Raw genomic sequence first — 18,376 nt, forward strand, 5'->3', positions numbered from 1 at the left:
TGTCGGCGCCTCGTAACGTTCCCGTTTCACCGGCCCCGCGCTGCCCGTCTCCTTAGTGGAAGGCTCGGCCGCCGTTTCGCTGTTTCTGCCCGTTCCCGGCCTCCTGGCGCTGTGCCGCTTTAGTTCAGCCTTGGTGGGGTCGGCCGGTTCCAGTTATCCTAGGGAGGAATCGAGCACCAAAGGGACTGGGTGCAGCTTCCCACATCGATCCAGCTGTGCTGTGGGCTTGCTTTTCACGGCTTTCTATCCTCTATAGCGATTTCTGGTCTGGCCGTTTGCTCACACGTCATTCACCAGGCTGTCAGTTTTCCTTTACAGCATCAGTTTTGACAAGAGTGCCCAACTTACTGTGTGCTCTTACGTGATTGTACTTTAGTCTTTCTGTTTCCTTTAGCTCTTTATTATAACTAAAAAAAAATCCTGAGATTTCAAATATAGGCAAATATTGGGGAATCATTTTATGGGAAACATTGTGTGGTATTTTTGCTCCTTTTGACTTTTTTTTGCTCATGTATCTAGATTCTGCAGTTAGGATTGATGATTGCCCTCATATTTGAGGAAAGTTAATGGGGTAGAGAATAAACGCAGAAGCGCTCTGTACAAAACTCTGCATTCACCTGACTCTCTGTTTTATAGTGAAGGAACCTTCTTATGGCTGTGTCACTGCTTTGCTTGAACTGTGCTGGAGTTCACATGTTTCTGTGTGTGTGATACAAGGCCAAAGAAAGTCTGTTCAGTTCCTGAATTCTGAAAAATAAAAACTTAAGTGTTCAGGAGCCCCCAGATAATGGAGGTTTGCACTGACTTTAAAGCAACGACTGCACAACAACAGCTGGACGATCCTTAGGCAATAAATAAGGAGACTTTTTATTGAAGTTGGTTAAACTTCTGTATGAACAACAAAGGATAACGTGTATGAACATACATACTGATGTCTTTAGAAAATGTGCTAGTGGCTCTAGTAAAATGTGGTTTTGTACGTGATGTGCTGTACATACAGATCCACTTTTTTTTCCCATAGTGGCCCTTGAGTCATTTTTTTGCCTTGTCAAATAAGATGATGATTTTTATAACTTCCCTGTTATGATCACTGAGGTTATATTGAGCCTGAGGACAGCAATGTTCTACTGGATCAGTTAACAACAGTTGCACTGTTTCAACTGAATTCTCAGAATTTGAGCTGTGGGAAGGCTATGGACAAACCTCTTGTGGGTCTCCCTTTCTCCTTCAGTCGTACTTCTTAAACATGACTGTGAAGGAAGCGTGAACCTCCTGTGGGGGCAATAAAATTAGTGAAATTCCTCTACTGTGGCCCTTATGCCAAATGGAAATACACTGTTTCAGACGTGATGTTAACAGTAGCTTGCAAGAAATGCCGTTAGTTCTAAAGGCAATGTGATTGCAGCTGGATAAAAGTTGTCAGCTTTATGAATGTGAAATATGCATGAAATTATTTTCTAGGCACAAGAGAATGCATCTGTAGCCATTGTCCTGGAGAACTTCGTAAGAAACCACACTTTCTGGGGGGAACTTCCTAGTATTTAACTTAGCCTTTGTTTTTCCAAAACTTATCTCCTATTCATTTCTTCTAACTGCATGCAAATAAAACTATTATACTCTCTATCCAAACCAAAACACAGAAAATATTTTTAAGTGTTAAATTAAAAGGTAAGTAGATGTAGTTATACTTCTTGTTTTACCAAATTGCTTATCTAAAACAAAGACCCAAAAATATAAATTAAGTAGAAATATTTATTTACTGGGTTATTATCCAAGATTTGATTAGGTCAGCCTGTGTTAGTATTTTGGCAGTGTACTGAAAAAAGTAAATGATTTGCCTTTAGTGTTTTGGCTTGCACTGCAATTACCAACAAATGCTTAAGGTGGTTGCTGTTGTGTGTTCTTACATAGTCCTGAGATGTGTGGTAGTGCTCTGCCTATACTGTAAGATGTACAGATTTAAAATATAACTGTAGTCTTTTGGAGGTTCTGTTAGTTTAAAATAAAAAAAAAAATTACTTGTAAAGAAAATGAAATACAGAGTTGTTCCTAAAGAAACGCAGTAGTAAAATCAGTTTTTGACTGACTATCTTCTATATTTTCTTTATCTCCTATGGGAAAGAGTAAACTTTATTATTTCTGATGTGATCCCTTTGTCCTCATGGTTTGGCAGTAATGGCCAAAACCCAAAAGATGAAGGTTTTGTATGTCCTAGAATGTCCCAAGTGAGTAGGTAAGGTGGCATTCTGGAGTCTACAGATAGAGACCATGCACTTCTTGGACACTGTTGAGCTTTTCTATTTAATTAACCCAGCCACCAGTGTGTAATAATATCTGATATGGATACGTGTAGTAGTTTTGAGGTTTTTTAGTTACCAAAACCAGAGGTTTGTCACAATGCGGTCATCACGTCTCTTCTTTTTGTTCAGATCCTTTTCTGTCTAAATTCTTTAACATTATTTAAATTCTGTATATTTGTTTTGCTACTGCAAGGTAGGTGTGGAGATTGAGTTGGCACATGTGAGTGACTGCTTAGTGTGCTTAGGATCCTATCTGTTTGTGTATACACGTACTGTCCTTTTGTATTGACATTGTATTGTCTTCTGCGATGCCTTGTGCAGCAAGGTGCTGGTGTATGGCTATAGCATATAGGAACATAGGCAACACACACAATGGCAAGTGCTTATGGGATTGCTTTTGCTTGTTGTTTTTTTTTGGTGTGTGTGTGTGACAGATCAAACAGACTGAAGGGAGAAGCAGGACTTCAGTAGTGTGCTCAGCTGGCCGTTTATGCAATATGTTAAACTTCAGGATAAACTGAAGAAGCTCAATGTTCAGTTTGAGATTTTGAGACACAAATCATTCTGGCCCTCCCACAGTGTTCGTTATTCTGTGTGCACGAGGCGTGTCATAATGTGGAGTAGCAATTAGAGGGCTGAGAGTCAGGCAAGCAGACTTGAGTTGTAGTTTGGCCAACCTAGCTGCAAAATGCCTCTGTTTGTGTTTCAGCTCAACAAAAGAGCTATCTGCATCAGTGAAGTTTTGCATTTAGTCAATATTTGCAGACACGTGCACTTCATGATAACTTCTGCCGTATGCTACGTGTGAGATGTAGTTGTGTGTGATTGGGAACCTTAGTTCAACTTCTGGCTCTGTGCAAACTTGTTGTGTTGAGCACCTACAGAACTTTGGAGCTGCTGCTGTTTAAACAAACGCAGCCCATCTTCATCCAATACAACTTTTTTTTTTTCACATTATTTTTTTTCAGCAGTGATTCTTTTTGTTGTTGCTTTTGAATGTTTACTTCCTGGCTTATTCTCTCCTCTAAGTGCAGTTCAGATTTATTACATACTTTGTACTCAGGTGGGATGTAGTAGAATAGAGAATTTACACATCCTAAACTTGCAGAAATGATCCAGAGTAAAGTTAAGAGTTGTAAACCTTTTGATGTTTGGACTGCTGAACTGAAAGCTGGACCTGATAAGTTTCCATTTTCTGGGCTTTAAGTGGGAAAATGTTGTTTCTTTTTTTTTTTCTTGGTTGGTTAATCATACAGATATTGGTGGTTTGTATTCTTGTGGAAGGGCTGATGTTTTGATCTTTAACTTCTGTACTCAGCTAAGACTGGATAACTAATCTCGTGGCTTTTTGGTACTGGATGGGAGCTTCTGCCTTGTCTTCCTTCCTTTCTGCTCCCTTTACTCTGGTGACTTCTTGACAAGCTGATAATTCTGTAGAATCTGAGGTTTCGCCTCCCTGTTATTTGTGTGCAGAGCTTAAAAACGATTCCTTCATTCACACCTTCTGCATGGAGTAGCAATCTAAATTTTAGGTCCGACTTGAATTAAATTTAATATTCTCATTGAGAATGGCTGAAAAAACCCACTTCAAAAAGAAGTAGTGCATTTAGCATTACCATTTACCATTTGTGAAAAATGAAATATTGTCCATTACTTTGCACTGGCTTTTCTGGTAATTTAGGAATGTATTTCGTTTTGTTCAATAGCATTAGAGATGTCATTGCCCTGGCATCACTTTTTGCTCAGATTGCATGTTTCTTATGATCATATCCTGCTTATGTGTAAAACTAACCACGTTCCAATTGTCTTTAAAAGGTAAATATGCCTTGCTGTTGCTTAATATTATTCTTTGAGTGCTGGAACAGTGGTTTAGTCCTGCTGGAGAGGTAATCTATGCAGGATACAAATAGGAGGAGTGATGGATTGCTACCAAATCCTCCTTTATGATTTATTTTTCCGTAATGAGACTCTGTAGCAGTTGAACTTACTTGCCTTGTTAGATAATGTTAAAGAATTGGTCAGGTAGGAGACTGCAGACTTAGTATGTAGGTAGGAATACAATGTAACTCTGGTACTGTCTTCAGTTTGTTCTTATGGAAAGTTCTTCTGGAAGAGTTGTAAACTTGACTGAAAATTTGCAGGTGTGAATAAGGTTATTAGAGGATATCCTTTGGTGGCTGTAATAAAGGAGGTAAATCACCACCTTTTGAGCACTGATGTTCGTTAAGGTGAAGCTGCTTGTTTTTGCGGCCTCCTCCTGGAGTGAAAATAGTAATGGAAGATGAAGTCCTTGGAAGCTTGGGATGCACGTCTGTCTCTAAGCCTTCAGTGCCACATGGCCTGCTACTGCAGCATTTACTTTATCATGCAGGGAGCTAGAATTTTATTTTGTGGACCAGACTGTATGGTATTTAGTGTGCTTTTTACATATGGCTGATTTGCTTAAGGAGTGACTTTGACAGTGACCAAGAAAACAGAACAGAACAGGCCTTTGCAGCCTGTAGTGAATCCTAACAATATGTTACACTATGTACTTAGAGATAGAAGTCTGTTTTATTCTTGCTAAAGCACTGCATAAGGAAATCCTGTTTGTGTTGGTGTTAAAAATTAGTGGTCAGAATTTTCCTGTGACTGAAGCATGAAGGTCCCATTCTGTATGGGATGTATTGGGAGCTTCGTGTTTCTTTGCCCTTTATTTTCTCCTGTGAATTAGTGTATATGAAAACCAAAATGTACTTAGGCACTTAAACTGACTTGAATTAAAATTATTTTAGCCAGAACAACAACAGCCCTGAAACACTTGTGGGTTATCTACTGCTAATTTCCTAGTATCTAACTATTTTAAAATATTGTTAATATTTTCTTTACTACAGTTTGCAACTGTGTCGCGCTCTCAGTGAAGACAAAAGCCATGACAGCCTCAGTTTCAGAGGTAAGTTGTGTTTGTTTTGTTTTCCTTTATCTTTGAAATTAAAATTCCTTTTTTTTTTAAATTCTTGCTTTAGGAAATCTTTGAAATTTAAAGGAAAAGTTTTGATTTGCTCTGCAGTGGATGTGCTCATGGAAAGTACTATTTGTTGAGCAAACTGCATGGTGCAAGTTGGAAGCATGGAATTCTAACATTTCTTGTACATCAAAAATATAGCTTTTTTTTTTTTAAAGAACACTTTCTTATGAGCTGACCGTAGCTGTTTTTGCAACCACCACATTGTAACATTGCAGGATTTTTCTCAGTTGTAATATCTGTGCTTAATATTTCAGTACAATGTAAGCTTTTGTAAACTAGTTTTCTTCAATTGTGGCAGACTTTTGTAATAATTAGAAGTCCTTCTGAGGCATTTTTCTCCTGTTAAGTTTTCACTTTCTGAAAGAGAAATAGTTTTTGACAGCATATGTGTTATGATATAAAACGTTCTGAAATAAAATCCAATACTCGTGAATTCTAAGCTAAAGGTATCTAAGTCAACAGCAAAGATTCAAGTTGTTATGTTCACAACTGCAGTTTTTCATCCTGTTTTACTGTTATTCAGTAAACTCATGAGAATAGATAGTCTTTTACTTTCTGCTTTTGTGAAGTTGCAGACATTGATGGTCAACTTCAGTCTGTCAGAGGCAGTAAAATAATCCCTCTTATGAAGAGCTGTGTGCCTCTTTACTTGTCAAGTGTCTGAAGTCTACAGCACTATCATACACATCCATGGCTTTAGAATGTAGACCAAGAGGTACCTCGTTTGTGCTTCAATAATCTGTTTTCTTTCGACAGATATCCAGCAGGCTTTGTATGAGCTTTCATCTCATGTTGTTAGAGGAAACTTGAAGCATGAACAAGCTTCTGGGGTTCTTGCTGATATTATAGTAAGTTTATATTTGTATTGATTTGCTTACTGAATTTTTAGTCCATTATAAAGTCTGAATGAGAATTAAGATGGATGATATTCAAGAAGATAGCTTTTCATGTCTAAAAAGTTGTCAAATCCTTTTTCTTTTCTGTCATTTGAGATATATGCAGGCTGTCAGTGTTTCTGTTTTTTTTTCTGGCTTTTGTGGTGTGTAGCTATGTTCATGTTTAGCATAAATTACAAATTAGGTAATTTAAGGCTATGTGAAGACTGAAGTTTTTTGTAAATGCTAGAAATAGGTTTAATTGCTTATGCAGCATGACAGTGATGCCACCTACCTTTTTTTCTTAATTTATGTATTAGTGTAACAGCAAGCTTACTTCTGGTTCTACAGCTGAGATGGCCAGATCACCTTCAAAACTGTTTGTTTATTGCTACTGTTTTTGCATATATTGAGATATGTATTTGTGTATGGAATAGATACATTAGGTACCTATGCACGCGCAGACACGCATAATGAAAATAAACTTCATAATTTTAAAGATCCTTTCCTAAATCTAGAGTACAAACCCTTTAATCTTTTGTGTATGACACATTTATTGTAGAAGGGTACTGGAAATTGCAGGATGGAAAAACAGGTTTTCTAGGAAAGCTTTAGAGCTGCATGATATGTTTCTATTTTTTTTAAATTATAAACTCTCACTTATCTGCAACTCTCTTGCTTTAAAACTTGCCATGATTGCTATTTAGGACTGAGACTTTGACATGGGCAAATGTACCTAAGAACTTCCTGTTAGTTATCCCTATCACACACCTGCCTTTGTCCAGGAATAACACTAAGTGCTCATGGGTAACTTAAGAAAAAAACCACACAGAATTAGTGCTGGTTTGATGGCAGGTTTAATGCTGTGAGTCAGTCGCCTCATTTGGATATTAAGTGGGAAGCTGTTCAAAGGTGGGATGTTCCTTGAGGGCAGCTGTTAGTTGGCGTTTCTGTTTTCTGAAAATACTTAATTGGCTGTTGGGGTGTGAGGTGTGCAGAATGACGTATATGAAAGTGTGTGTGTGCACAGTTATTAGAAGCAAATAATCCGACATTAATGTAATATCAATTATTTTACAGTCTTGTAATTTGGGCATTTTAGATTTCATTCTCAGTGTTTATTATTACTGTGCATATTACTATGCTATATTACAGAGGTGTATGCAGTAAGTTGTATGTGATTCTTTAAGAAAATTGTTGTGAGTTTTTGTAAAGACTGAACTTTTTTTGTTTGGTATTCCAGAGTGAGAGAATCACTGGGGTGGAGGTGGGGGAGGGCAGAAGGATATCTTTTTTTTCTTAAAGTGCACACGCCTGTATTCTTCCCCTCCTTTCTCCCACATGGTTCATAAGCAAAGACAGAACTTATTTCTAGAAATCGGTTGCTATGCACACGTAGAAATGAAAGAAATTGATTAGTGGTGGATTCAGATTTTCAGATTTTAAATGTCTAATATGTATGTAGACTTGTCTGTCAGGGAATTATTTCAGATGTTTCCCAAATATTCTTACTGGGTCTCTTGGAAAATCTTCACTGCAATCAGTAATTACTCACTATTTATGTATTGTTAATGGGCCACTTCATTTAATACTGCATTATTAATCTGAATGTTTTGATCAAATATTCTTTTATGCAGTAGAGTAAGGATTTTCAACGTCCATGTTGTAAATTCTGTATTTACTATGTGTGTTCTTTTTTTTCCTCATTAGGAATTTCGTGAGGACATGCCTTCCATCTTAGCTGATGCATTCTGCATATTAGGTAAGCTGTGAGCTTCCTTTCTGCACTGTGACAGATTTGAAGGAATACATGCTTTGTGCATTTAATTGTTCATTTCTGCAGGATTTCTCATTTGATCTGCAAAGCATGACTTAATTACAAAATGTATTCATTCTTGTTCAGTGCTTCTGTATCTAAGTTCTTAATGTCTTTTTATTCTGCTTTGTTCTGTTACAGTTTCTAGATATCTTTACCTACTAAGTGGAGTGGAAATGGCTCTGCCGAGAGAAGTGAAAGGAGCTGGATGCTAGTTAGTGCAGCCAGTGACTGAGTGTAGTTATAAGTGTTTAAAATCAATTGCATTACTGGTGTGCCATCTTCTGTTCTCAGAATGGGTTCTGTAAAGATTATCTCCACTGTCACTGTTAGTTAACGACAACTCAGTAGATTTTTAGAGATGTGTACTTCTTACTTTGGTAACTTCTGGATTTTTGTGTTGCATTTTGTTGATCCAAAGCTGTTTCTGTCATTATTAGGATTTTAATATCCGTTTTTCAGATCACACTTTAACATCTTGCTCTGTGGTCCTTCTCAACAAATCTCAGTGAATTCTGTTGCCAGTCTGTTCATCACAGATGTGGGTTCAGCCAGTGCTGAGCCTGGCTGTGCACAATCAGTTACACTTTAATACGTAGCATGAATTCTGCAACTTGTAATTCATACTTCTTGGTTATTTCATTGCTGATATTTCTGTCTACTTGCATCATTATTTTCTTTGCAAAAATTAGGTTTTTATAACAGTATATATCAGTTTATATGACAGTATAGCAGTGCTATACTGTCAGCCTTTACTGTTCAGCTGAGTTAGAGAACTTGAATGGGTGCTCCTTGAACTACTTGAAAAACTGAAATTAATGTATCTGCTTGCTTCCCTAGCTGAAATTATGTAACCAAATGCCTCAAGTAGCAGAGGTAGTATGAGTGAGGGCTATGTTTCAAACTGCAGAGACAAAATGAAATTCAATGTAACTGCTTGCTTATTTTTTGACTGAGTTTAATGCTTTTTTTTTTTCCCCTCTCTGGGCTGTATCTGTTACTATCAGGATTGCTTTCTTTTTTTCCCCCTGCAGGTAACATTCCATCTTACTGGGTTTTCCACTCCTTTTTACAGCTGTTCTAGATGAGCATTCTTCCTTGGTGATTGTTTTATGGCCTCTTCTCACAGGAATGAATTTCTGAATTGTATCCAGTCATTGACAAGAAAGAAAGAACTGAAATACAGAACTAAAGCTAGTAAAAGACTACTGACTGGGCAGTAAACAGCAGTTACTCTGAAGTCCAGGCAAAAGAGACTAGAACATTATGATATTAAGGCTAGGATCACCCAGTTTTCTTCAGCAATTTGTATTTCTATTCTTTCCATCTTATGATTCTTAATGCTTGCTATAAACCTTGTTCTGAGAGAAAATGGAAGTAATCATTGTTATGGTGCTCCTCTGGTTTCTCTTCTGTCTTTTCACATGATTTGTGGGTCTGTGAGATTTGTTAAAATATTGCATGGGCCTCAAAGTGAACTAAAAGATAACAGGAAGTTAGCAAGGTACAAACAAGATACTTTGCATTGTGTTGTTATTAGCACTTATCAGAGTAATAATTGAGGAAGAAAGTATTTAATTTGTTTGAATGTGACAGGCAAGTTTCCACAAGTAATGATTTCTTCTTTTTCTTCTTCCCCATTCTCTCATCTTCCTCTGTTCTAGATATTGAAACAAGTTGCTTAGAAGAAAAACTAAAAGGGATTGTTTTACTCAGCTGGTGTTATCATGCTTGGTAAGTTGCATTTAGAAATTGTTTCAGTAAAAGTATACGCCAAAATCTGAGAAGATGATTTGCAGATTTTTAAAGATCTGTGGTTATGGTGGGTGAATTCTTTTCCTTATTTTTTTTTTTTTGGAAGAGAAGTGTCTTGATAAAAATTGAAGATATGGCCCAACCTATGTCACACTTTTATTTTCCTGTTTTCATAAAATACTGCATGTAGTTTTAATGTTGTAGCAATGTGAACCCAAAGTATAATTTTGTCCAAGAGCACAAGCAAGGTTGCTTGTATACAAATAGTTCATTTACTTTCCAATTGTTTATAATGAAGTGCAAAACGTTTGTTGGAATCCAAACAACCTTGTTGCGCAGCAAGGTTGCTGCATTATTGTTCAGTAAGGAGTTTTTGGATGGAGGAAGAATATAACATAGAAATGATGAAATAAGAACTTAAAGTACGAGAAGTGCTATCAGAAATAAGCTTTGGTTTTTCAGGAATGAGGGGAAATACAAGTAATTTTGATCCAGAGTTGTGTCCCACATTGTGAATGGAGACTCTTAAGTACCTAAAGGCATCTATGATTTGTTCTTTTTTTTTTTCTCCCCCTCCTTCTTTTGTTCTTTAATGAGAATTTTAAAAATCCTTAAAGCAGATGGAAGAGCAATACTGGAAGAAGGCTAGTAATCACATCTTTTAATTAGACCAGCTGATTAAGTAGGAGGTGGTTGTTACCTTTTCCTCTGTCTGTATTTTTCAACTACTTTAGCTAATCTAATGCCGAATGCTTTCTAAGTACCTTTATCTCTTGCATTATGGTGAAGTGAGATAGTTGTCCCTTGAGTTCCTCGAAGGAGTTTTGAGAGAGCTGAGCTTTTTTCCCCTCAGTTAAACAGAAACTTTGTTTCTGAAGTTCATTTTGTAGGACTTCTTTATGCAACCAACTCTTGTCTTTTGAAGTGGCATTCCTAATGATGTAGAATAAGCTTAACTTGTAAGAAAAATCATCATGTGAAATACAGGCTTTTCTTATGGATAATGGGAGAGTGGGCATAAGCTTTACAAATATGTGGTTCTTGTAATAACATCCCTGGGTGCTAAGCAATGTATAGTTTGTAACCAGCAGTTAAGCTCTACAGCTTGTTATTCAAGGTGTTCTTGTATGTGCCTTGTATCCTTATGAAGTTCCAGTTTGGGTTTAGTAATTTCCAGTTTTTGTTCTAAAGGCATTGTTATAAAATCAGTACGAGGATGTATGATGTGTATGTGTCTAGGTCTTCATAACTGACAAACTTGATGTGTGCTTCTGGTTTTCTTTTAGTATCTTGTATCCGATACTGTCCTAAAGGAGCGTTTAGATCCAGAAACACTGGAATCATTAGGACTTATCAAGCAGTCTCAACAGTTCAACCAGAAGTCTGTTAAAATAAAGACAAAACTATTGTAAGTTGGGGACAAGGGTTGGTTTTTTTTTTTTCTTGTGTTTTTCTATTTTTATTTTTTTGGAGTGTGAGGTGAAAAAGGGCAGTGGTATTTGATTTGGTAACAGTGTTTTCTAAGAAGAAACTTTAATAAAACACTCAGTTTTCTTTTAGGAAAAATGTTTTGCTGCACTCTTAGGAAATCACTGATAATACAACCTCAGTAGCCCTCTTCTGTTTCTCGAGAACATGGAAACTAAAGGCTGTTTTAACTTGACCTATGGCTCTGACCTTTTCTTTGCTACAGTGATTCTGGTTGTGCAGATTAAATACTTTTATTTTATTTGTCACAAATGTTAATTTGCAAAATATGAGCAAATTTTTGTTGCTGTGTCTGTTAAGGTCTGTTAAGCATAGGCATTTGGTGTTTCCATTAGTATATATTTTTATATATCCATTTCCATAGCGTATATTTTTGTGTATGTATATTTTTCTGCATGCAGCGTTTCAGTTTCTGTATCAAAGAATACTTAAAGCTACAACATGTCCCAGTGAGCAGAGTGCTGAGGTGATAGGTAGTTCTAAGACTGTCTTGCATAGGATGCAAGAACAGGATTCATTGTCAGTACAAACACAATCTTGCTTTTAAATGACCTAAATTTCAAATAAAAGAAGAGCTGGATTTATTTGGAGATTGCTTGCTCCCTTGAAGGTTTTTGTTTGACTGCATTCTCCAATTTTTCCAATAGCTGATAAAACTTACAATTTAGTAAATTGTATTCATGATTAGCAATATGTGTGGGAAACTTAATATTTATAAGATCATGAATAAACTATACTGTGTGTCAATAACATTTGATTTCTCTTTATTTGCAGTTACAAGCAACAGAAATTCAATTTATTACGAGAGGAGAACGAAGGTTATGCAAAGCTGATTGCAGAACTGGGGCAAGACCTATCTGGAAATATCACTAGTGATTTAATCCTTGAAAATATCAAATCTTTAATAGGTAAGGGATTTGTTGGAGGAGTAGAGTCATTGATTTTCTTAAATGGTTTTAAAATTAAATGGTCTTAAAACAGTGGAGGGTGACCTTAGGCAGCTGTTTGAGATCATCTGGGGATCAAATGATCTGATGCAGGCATGCTGTGTTAACAACATGTATTGTTAAGTTGTCTTTGACTGAATTATGACATTTGGAAGTTCCTGTTTCTTTGGGAAAACAGTTTTGCAAATGTTGTGTGGTTGCAATTAATTTAAATACTGTAATTTCAGTAGGTTCCACACATACCTTCTGAGTATCTGCTGAAATGAAGTCACAGAAGTAATATCTTCTGAGGATGTACCAGTTATCTTTTAGTAGATGGATTAGAAAGTAACAGTATTTTTTTGCTGCTTTACTGAATTCAGTGCATGAATATTCTAGTTCTGAAGAAGTTGAAAAAGTGGTTTTTCATGAAGGAACAAACGTTATTCTTATGTGTAATTCAGTTTGTGATTTTTTTTCTCCATATTTCTTAGTTGATTTGTGATAATAGTAGCACTGTGAAGTGTGAAATATAGAGAATTATAGGCATTTCCTGTTTTAAATATATTTTAGGCTTTCTTTACATAATGTATGTATTTCCATTATTGCTTATTTTATTCAATGACATTGCAGTTGTTCCAAAAGCTGTGCTAATATTTTAGAATTTGCCATCTTTCACAAAGTTTTGGTTGAGACTGCCAAATCCCATTAGTAATACTCCTTTTGGAAGAGAGCTAGAGAAGATGGCTTTTTTTTTTTGTCTGCTGGAATTTCTGATATTGCAGATAGACTTCCTATAAGATGTCACTTCCCCTAACATAGTAGGTCCTAATACAGTGGAAATAGCTTTTGGGGAAAGAAAAACTAATTAGATTTCTGCATAGTGGATATGCCTGGATTAAATTTTCTCATGATACAAAGGTAAAAGTAGTTTAAATGTAGACTGTAGTACTTTATTTTGTGGTGTGGCTCCTGGAGTTTTGGTGATATACAGATAAATTTTCAGCATTGGTTTGGGATGATCTATGTCGTTATTCTTGTTCCTGCTCCCTTCAAATAAATGAACTGTTCACCCTTATGCTAGCAGTAATACTGAATTGCTGTGACAGTGCAACTAGATGGGTCAGGATCTAGCTGCAATCCATCTATCACTGTTTTGGAATGTAAAATAATGAACTGTGTTCGCATGGCTCATCTGTGCAGCTGCATGAATGTGCCCCAAGACAGGGAAAAGGAAGAAAGAAAGAAGCACAGTGGGATTAGAGGTGTTTGCTTTGTATTTATCAAAGTGGTGCCCTTAAGATGGCATTTCATAGTATTTGTGTAATTTGGATTGAAAGTCCTGTTGACTGTCTTTGCCTAATTCAATCTTAGACCTAAGTTAACACAGTCAGTGTAGTTACAGGTAGTTTAGATTGTTTTGCTGTATGTAATTCTTTTCTGTTAAAATTCAGGCTGGATTTAACTTGGAAAAACAAATGTGTTTGTGGGTTAATAACAGAATATAAATGAAAAGTAACAATAGTAAACTTCTCTGTTCTTTTCCTGTAGGATGTTTTAACCTTGATCCTAACAGAGTTTTGGATATTATCCTAGAAGTCTATGAGTGCAGGCCTGAGTATGATGATTTCTTTGTACCACTGATAGAGTCTTACATGTACATGTGTGAACCTCAAACTCTATGCCATATCCTTGGATTCAAATTCAAGTTTTATCAGGTAATGTATTTGTATTCTTAATTACTGTTTCTGGTGATTGATTCTATTCAGTGCTGAACTTCAGTCAGTGATAAGACTTGTGCTGTTGTTTTTTTTTTTTAAAAAAAAACAACATAGAAATTAATCTGTAAAATTCTAGTTTTAAAAGCAACAACTTCATGACTTGAGTGGAATTCTCTGTATTTTAGAGCAGAATGCTGTCATCTGGCTGTCTTAGAAAATCAACAGTCTTGATTGTGACACCTTTCATTTTAACTCACATAGTTATAGAAGCACTGTTCTTTGTAAGACAAACGTTAATAAAAATAAAACTTATCATCCAGAATTCCCTTACAAACATGCTCTTTGGTCCAAATGATATTTGAGAAAGTCACAGAATCAGTGAGTTTGGGAATCTGTGGTCATCTAGTCCAACTGTCAATCCACCACCACCATGCTCACTAAACCATGTCCCTGCTTTTCTTGACAGTGACAATCAGTTCCCAGGGCAGCCTGTTCCAATACCTGACTACTCTTTCAGAGAATATTCAAATATTTTTTTAATGTGAGGAATTGCATACAAGCACCTTAAGGTGTGCATATAGCTGAATCTTGTCATTTCTAAAAATTTCTGATTGTGTACTGCAGTTAATTCTAGTAATATGGCAATATGCCTTTGGAGTTGAATCACTTAAATAACATGATAGTAAGGAGAACTGTGTTAATGTACCTGTAAGTAATTTCACATCTTTTGTGACTTTTAATTTGCAATCTTGTCTTTAGGATCCAAGTGGTGAGACACCTTCCTCCCTGTACAGAGTTGCTGCTGTCCTGTTGCAACATAATCTCATAGATTTGGAAGATCTTTATGTTCATGTAAGTGATGAGGTCACAGTGCTACTTGGTCAGACACGAAAAGAAAAAAAATAGTTTTTGAAAAAAAGCCAGATGTTTTATTCTGTTCTTAAAGCTTAAGCCTCATGATATGCCTTCTGATACCTGTTTATGGGCCCTTACTGTCTTTTAAATTTCTCAATGCTTTCTAATGATGCATATTCACTCAAGCACACACTGAAGTGTGAAAACTGCTTTCTTTGAGTGTACCATCTCTAGATTTATTTACCTCCTACCTGTGTAGGAGATGAGTTAAGCGATAGGAAGTGGGCTTTAAATGTCCTGAGTAATTTCCCCTAAGAGCTAGACCCTTTGAGTGTTGTACTTTTTTCTAAGTTTGTTTTTTGAAAAAAAAAGTGATAGAATGATCAACTGCTTACCTTTTATTTTAATACTAGCTTTAAAAAAAAAACAAAAAACTTAGGTATTCCTGAATAGGGATGTAATTTCACATACAAGAATTCTGAATTGTTAGCCTGCCAGAGCAAAATGAAGTTGCGTCCTCTGATCTAATCTGAGAGATATTCTCAAGGATATTCCATCATCCACCCAGCATACTAATGTGACAGATGGTAAACAGAATGCTACAGTTATCAAAATATTTTTACATTATGCACCAGATTTTAATTTCACAATATCCATGTATTTCAAGACCCTTAAATCTTCCACTGAAATCAAGGAAGTGAGATCTAATTAAAGCTATGGGAATCTTGGAATGTAGTTGTGCTGTTGATTTGTGTAGCAGTTAATGGCATCAGTAGCAATCTGACTGTTCGTTCATGCTTCTTTTTGGCTAAAACTACGTCAGGTGGAGCAGGAGTGGGAGTGGGTATCTCAGATAATCAGTGTGGAGGGAGGAATGCATGATGATAGTTCTAGTTTATGAAGAAATGTTAATAAAGTTACAAGGTGAATGCTTAGGTTGAGAATTAAGAACTTGCCCAGTCTTGGCTCAGACCTGAACAGGTATGCATGTGTTTTGAGGCAGTCTCATAGCTGGAATGCCCCCTCCATTTATTTGCACTGCTTGCCTCTTGTCCTGTTGATTCCTGGTCTCATTTGCAATCTACTTCCATTTCAAAGTTCTCTGACAGGCTGCATGTTTTATCTTTGACTGAACGTTTGACATGCCATTTTCTCCCTCTTTTTCAGACAGGCTTAATTTCACTTCTTAGGGGAGTTCCCTGAAACTATCTAACACACATGCTGCTTAGAGCATAACACTTACATTGTGCACCTTCTGTACAACAGTTGTTGGCTTGTGCTTCTCGTTAAGAATGTCCTTGTTTCCTCCATCCCTCAGTCCTGTAAGATCTGCTTTTTGCTCGCACACAGACATCATGTGTATAATAGATATTGAATCCAAAAGATGTAACTTACTCTTTGACTTTCCTCACAAGGTATTTCTTTGTGAACTTTAGTAGATTGTTTTAAATGTCTTAATTTTCCTATTGGGATTCTTTCTTCCCCCAAACTTGTAAGAAATGAAAGAATTTTCATACCTTTTTTTTGTTGATGATTCTGTCTTTTACTGTCAGTTTATTAGAAGAGAGAACAGTTAAAAATAAATAAATAAAAAAAATTCCCATGTTTAAAACCAGCAGAAGATTACTTTGCCAGAGGTCCTAACTCCAGTAAGTTACGATTGTTTGTTTGCAGATAAAATTTTGAGCGTGGTTTTTAGGAATGAAATCTGTATGGATTTGAAGTGCATCCCTCTCAAGAGCAGACCTTCTCTTCTCTCTCACAACTTGAACTTCTAATTCTTGTGCGTGGAATTGTCTTCCTCACTTGATCAAATATGAGATTATGCTCAGGCTTTACTGTAACAAGTTTCTTAATGTAACACCTTTTTAAGGAGCAGATGTTACACCCGCTTAACCCAAATTGAAGGTGGATAGGAAATGCTCTCAAGCATTAAATTATGTTTCTATAAAATGAAGGGCCTTTGAACTCTATGCATGCTGGTTACCTGTTATTTTCTTAGTGGTGAAATACAGTTTTCTCTAAATGATTTCTTTGTATGAGTATTCTCTTTGTTTTAAGGCATTTAATTTGTTTAATGTGATTATCAGTCATGTGCTCAGTTGTCACAATTTCTACTACTGAATGTTGAACTAGTGATGGTAAGGGGTAGAAGGTGAACAGTATATTCTTCGTGTCCTTGATTTCAGAATTTAATAGTATACTTTCTGTTGAGACTATGGTAACAAGGAGAATAATCTTCCAAGAGGTAAGTTTGTGATTAGTGTCAGAGAAAAACACAGCTTCTGCCTAGTGCTCAGTTGGTGAATATCAGGAAGGAATAAGTCACTTATTTCTAAAAATGAATAATGTTTTTCTTTTTCCTTAGCTTCTTCCAGGGGATAATGCCATCATTGAAGAGCACAAGCGAGAGATAGTGGAAGCTAAGCAAATTGTGAGAAAACTCACCATGGTTGTCTTATCCTCTGAGAAGACTGAGGAAAAGGAGAAGGAGAAAGAAAAAGAGGAGGAGAAAACCGAGAAGGTTAGAGTGTGTGTGTGTGTGTGTGTGTGTGTGTGTTTAGTCTTACAAAGAAAACAACTAGTAAACTGAGTGTAGTCACTGACTATAGAAAATCTTTTTGTATCTGAGAAAATATGGAGATATCCAAGTATGTGTATTTCTTGGAAGGCTCTGTCTGTGTACTGATCCCACTTCTGTTATGCTAAATGTGCAAATACACATTCTTTGGGATTTAGTCTCTAGGTTTAAGGAGGTTCCTTGGCTAACTAATTAACTTCCTCCTTTCTTTTTGTATCAACTCCACTAAGTATATCCTAGCATTCTTATACTTCAGTCTTTTAACAGCTGTGTTTTCTTGGTCTTATGACTGTATAATCCTATTTGATGCCTTAAAAATGCAGACACAGATTGCAATCTTTTTCTCTCAGTCAAAAACAAGTAAAGAATGATTAAGAGTGCTAATATAATTATTTTGCATTGAACAAAAAAGTTTTAGTTGTATATTTTAAGTCAAAACTGTCCTCTTTGCTTTAAGATCTGTATCTTGGTGCAGCTGTGTGCTTTATATTTAAGGTGCTACTACGTCATGTCTTGTTAATGCTGCCCTAAGTCTAACTTGCTTAAGTGTATTCAAGTTGTAGTTTAAAAAAACTTCTCAAGATACTTTTTTTCCCCCCTTCATTTCAGTGTTTTCAGTGCTACTCAGATGTCTTAAATAAAATACACAAAAAAGGTCAATTGATCCCTATTTGCATCATGTAGTTGTACTGGAAAGGAGAGAGAAATCCATGAGTACTGACATCTCCTGCTTTTCTTTATCCTTCTGATTCATGATATCCAACTGTTTTGTCTACTTATTCCTACATGTACAGAATCGAGATAGAACATCTCTGACCTTTCTTTCTCTTTTTCTTGACTAACTTAAAAAACCTAATTTCATTCTCATCCCTTAAGCAGCTGATGCAGTCACTGCTCTCTGCCTCCAAACTGCAGTTGTAATCTGCTGCTTAAACTGATTCCTTTCACTAGCTTTTTATTATACCAAATCATTTTGGTCTATCTCTTCTATGGTTAGTTGAGCTAGGTATTCTCTCAGTATCCTGTGAAACACACATCACAATATTGTGATG

At 36.2% G+C, this 18,376-nt stretch overlaps 1 protein-coding gene across 1 annotated transcript in view; it reads left to right on the forward strand.

Annotated features, from left to right (window-relative positions):
• The window catches only part of THOC2 (THO complex 2), a 51,560-nt gene that overhangs the window by 1,008 nt on the left and 32,176 nt on the right, over positions 1–18,376 (forward strand). The window contains 10 exon segments of the mRNA XM_010715404.3: positions 5,174–5,232; positions 6,064–6,155; positions 7,893–7,944; positions 9,663–9,689; positions 9,692–9,732; positions 11,040–11,161; positions 12,016–12,149; positions 13,719–13,885; positions 14,648–14,740; positions 17,112–17,267. Coding sequence (XP_010713706.2) covers positions 5,174–5,232; positions 6,064–6,155; positions 7,893–7,944; positions 9,663–9,689; positions 9,692–9,732; positions 11,040–11,161; positions 12,016–12,149; positions 13,719–13,885; positions 14,648–14,740; positions 17,112–17,267 — 943 coding nt within the window.

This window comes from Meleagris gallopavo, chromosome 9 (assembly GCF_000146605.3).
Source record: "Meleagris gallopavo isolate NT-WF06-2002-E0010 breed Aviagen turkey brand Nicholas breeding stock chromosome 9, Turkey_5.1, whole genome shotgun sequence".
Taxonomy (NCBI): domain Eukaryota; kingdom Metazoa; phylum Chordata; class Aves; order Galliformes; family Phasianidae; genus Meleagris; species Meleagris gallopavo.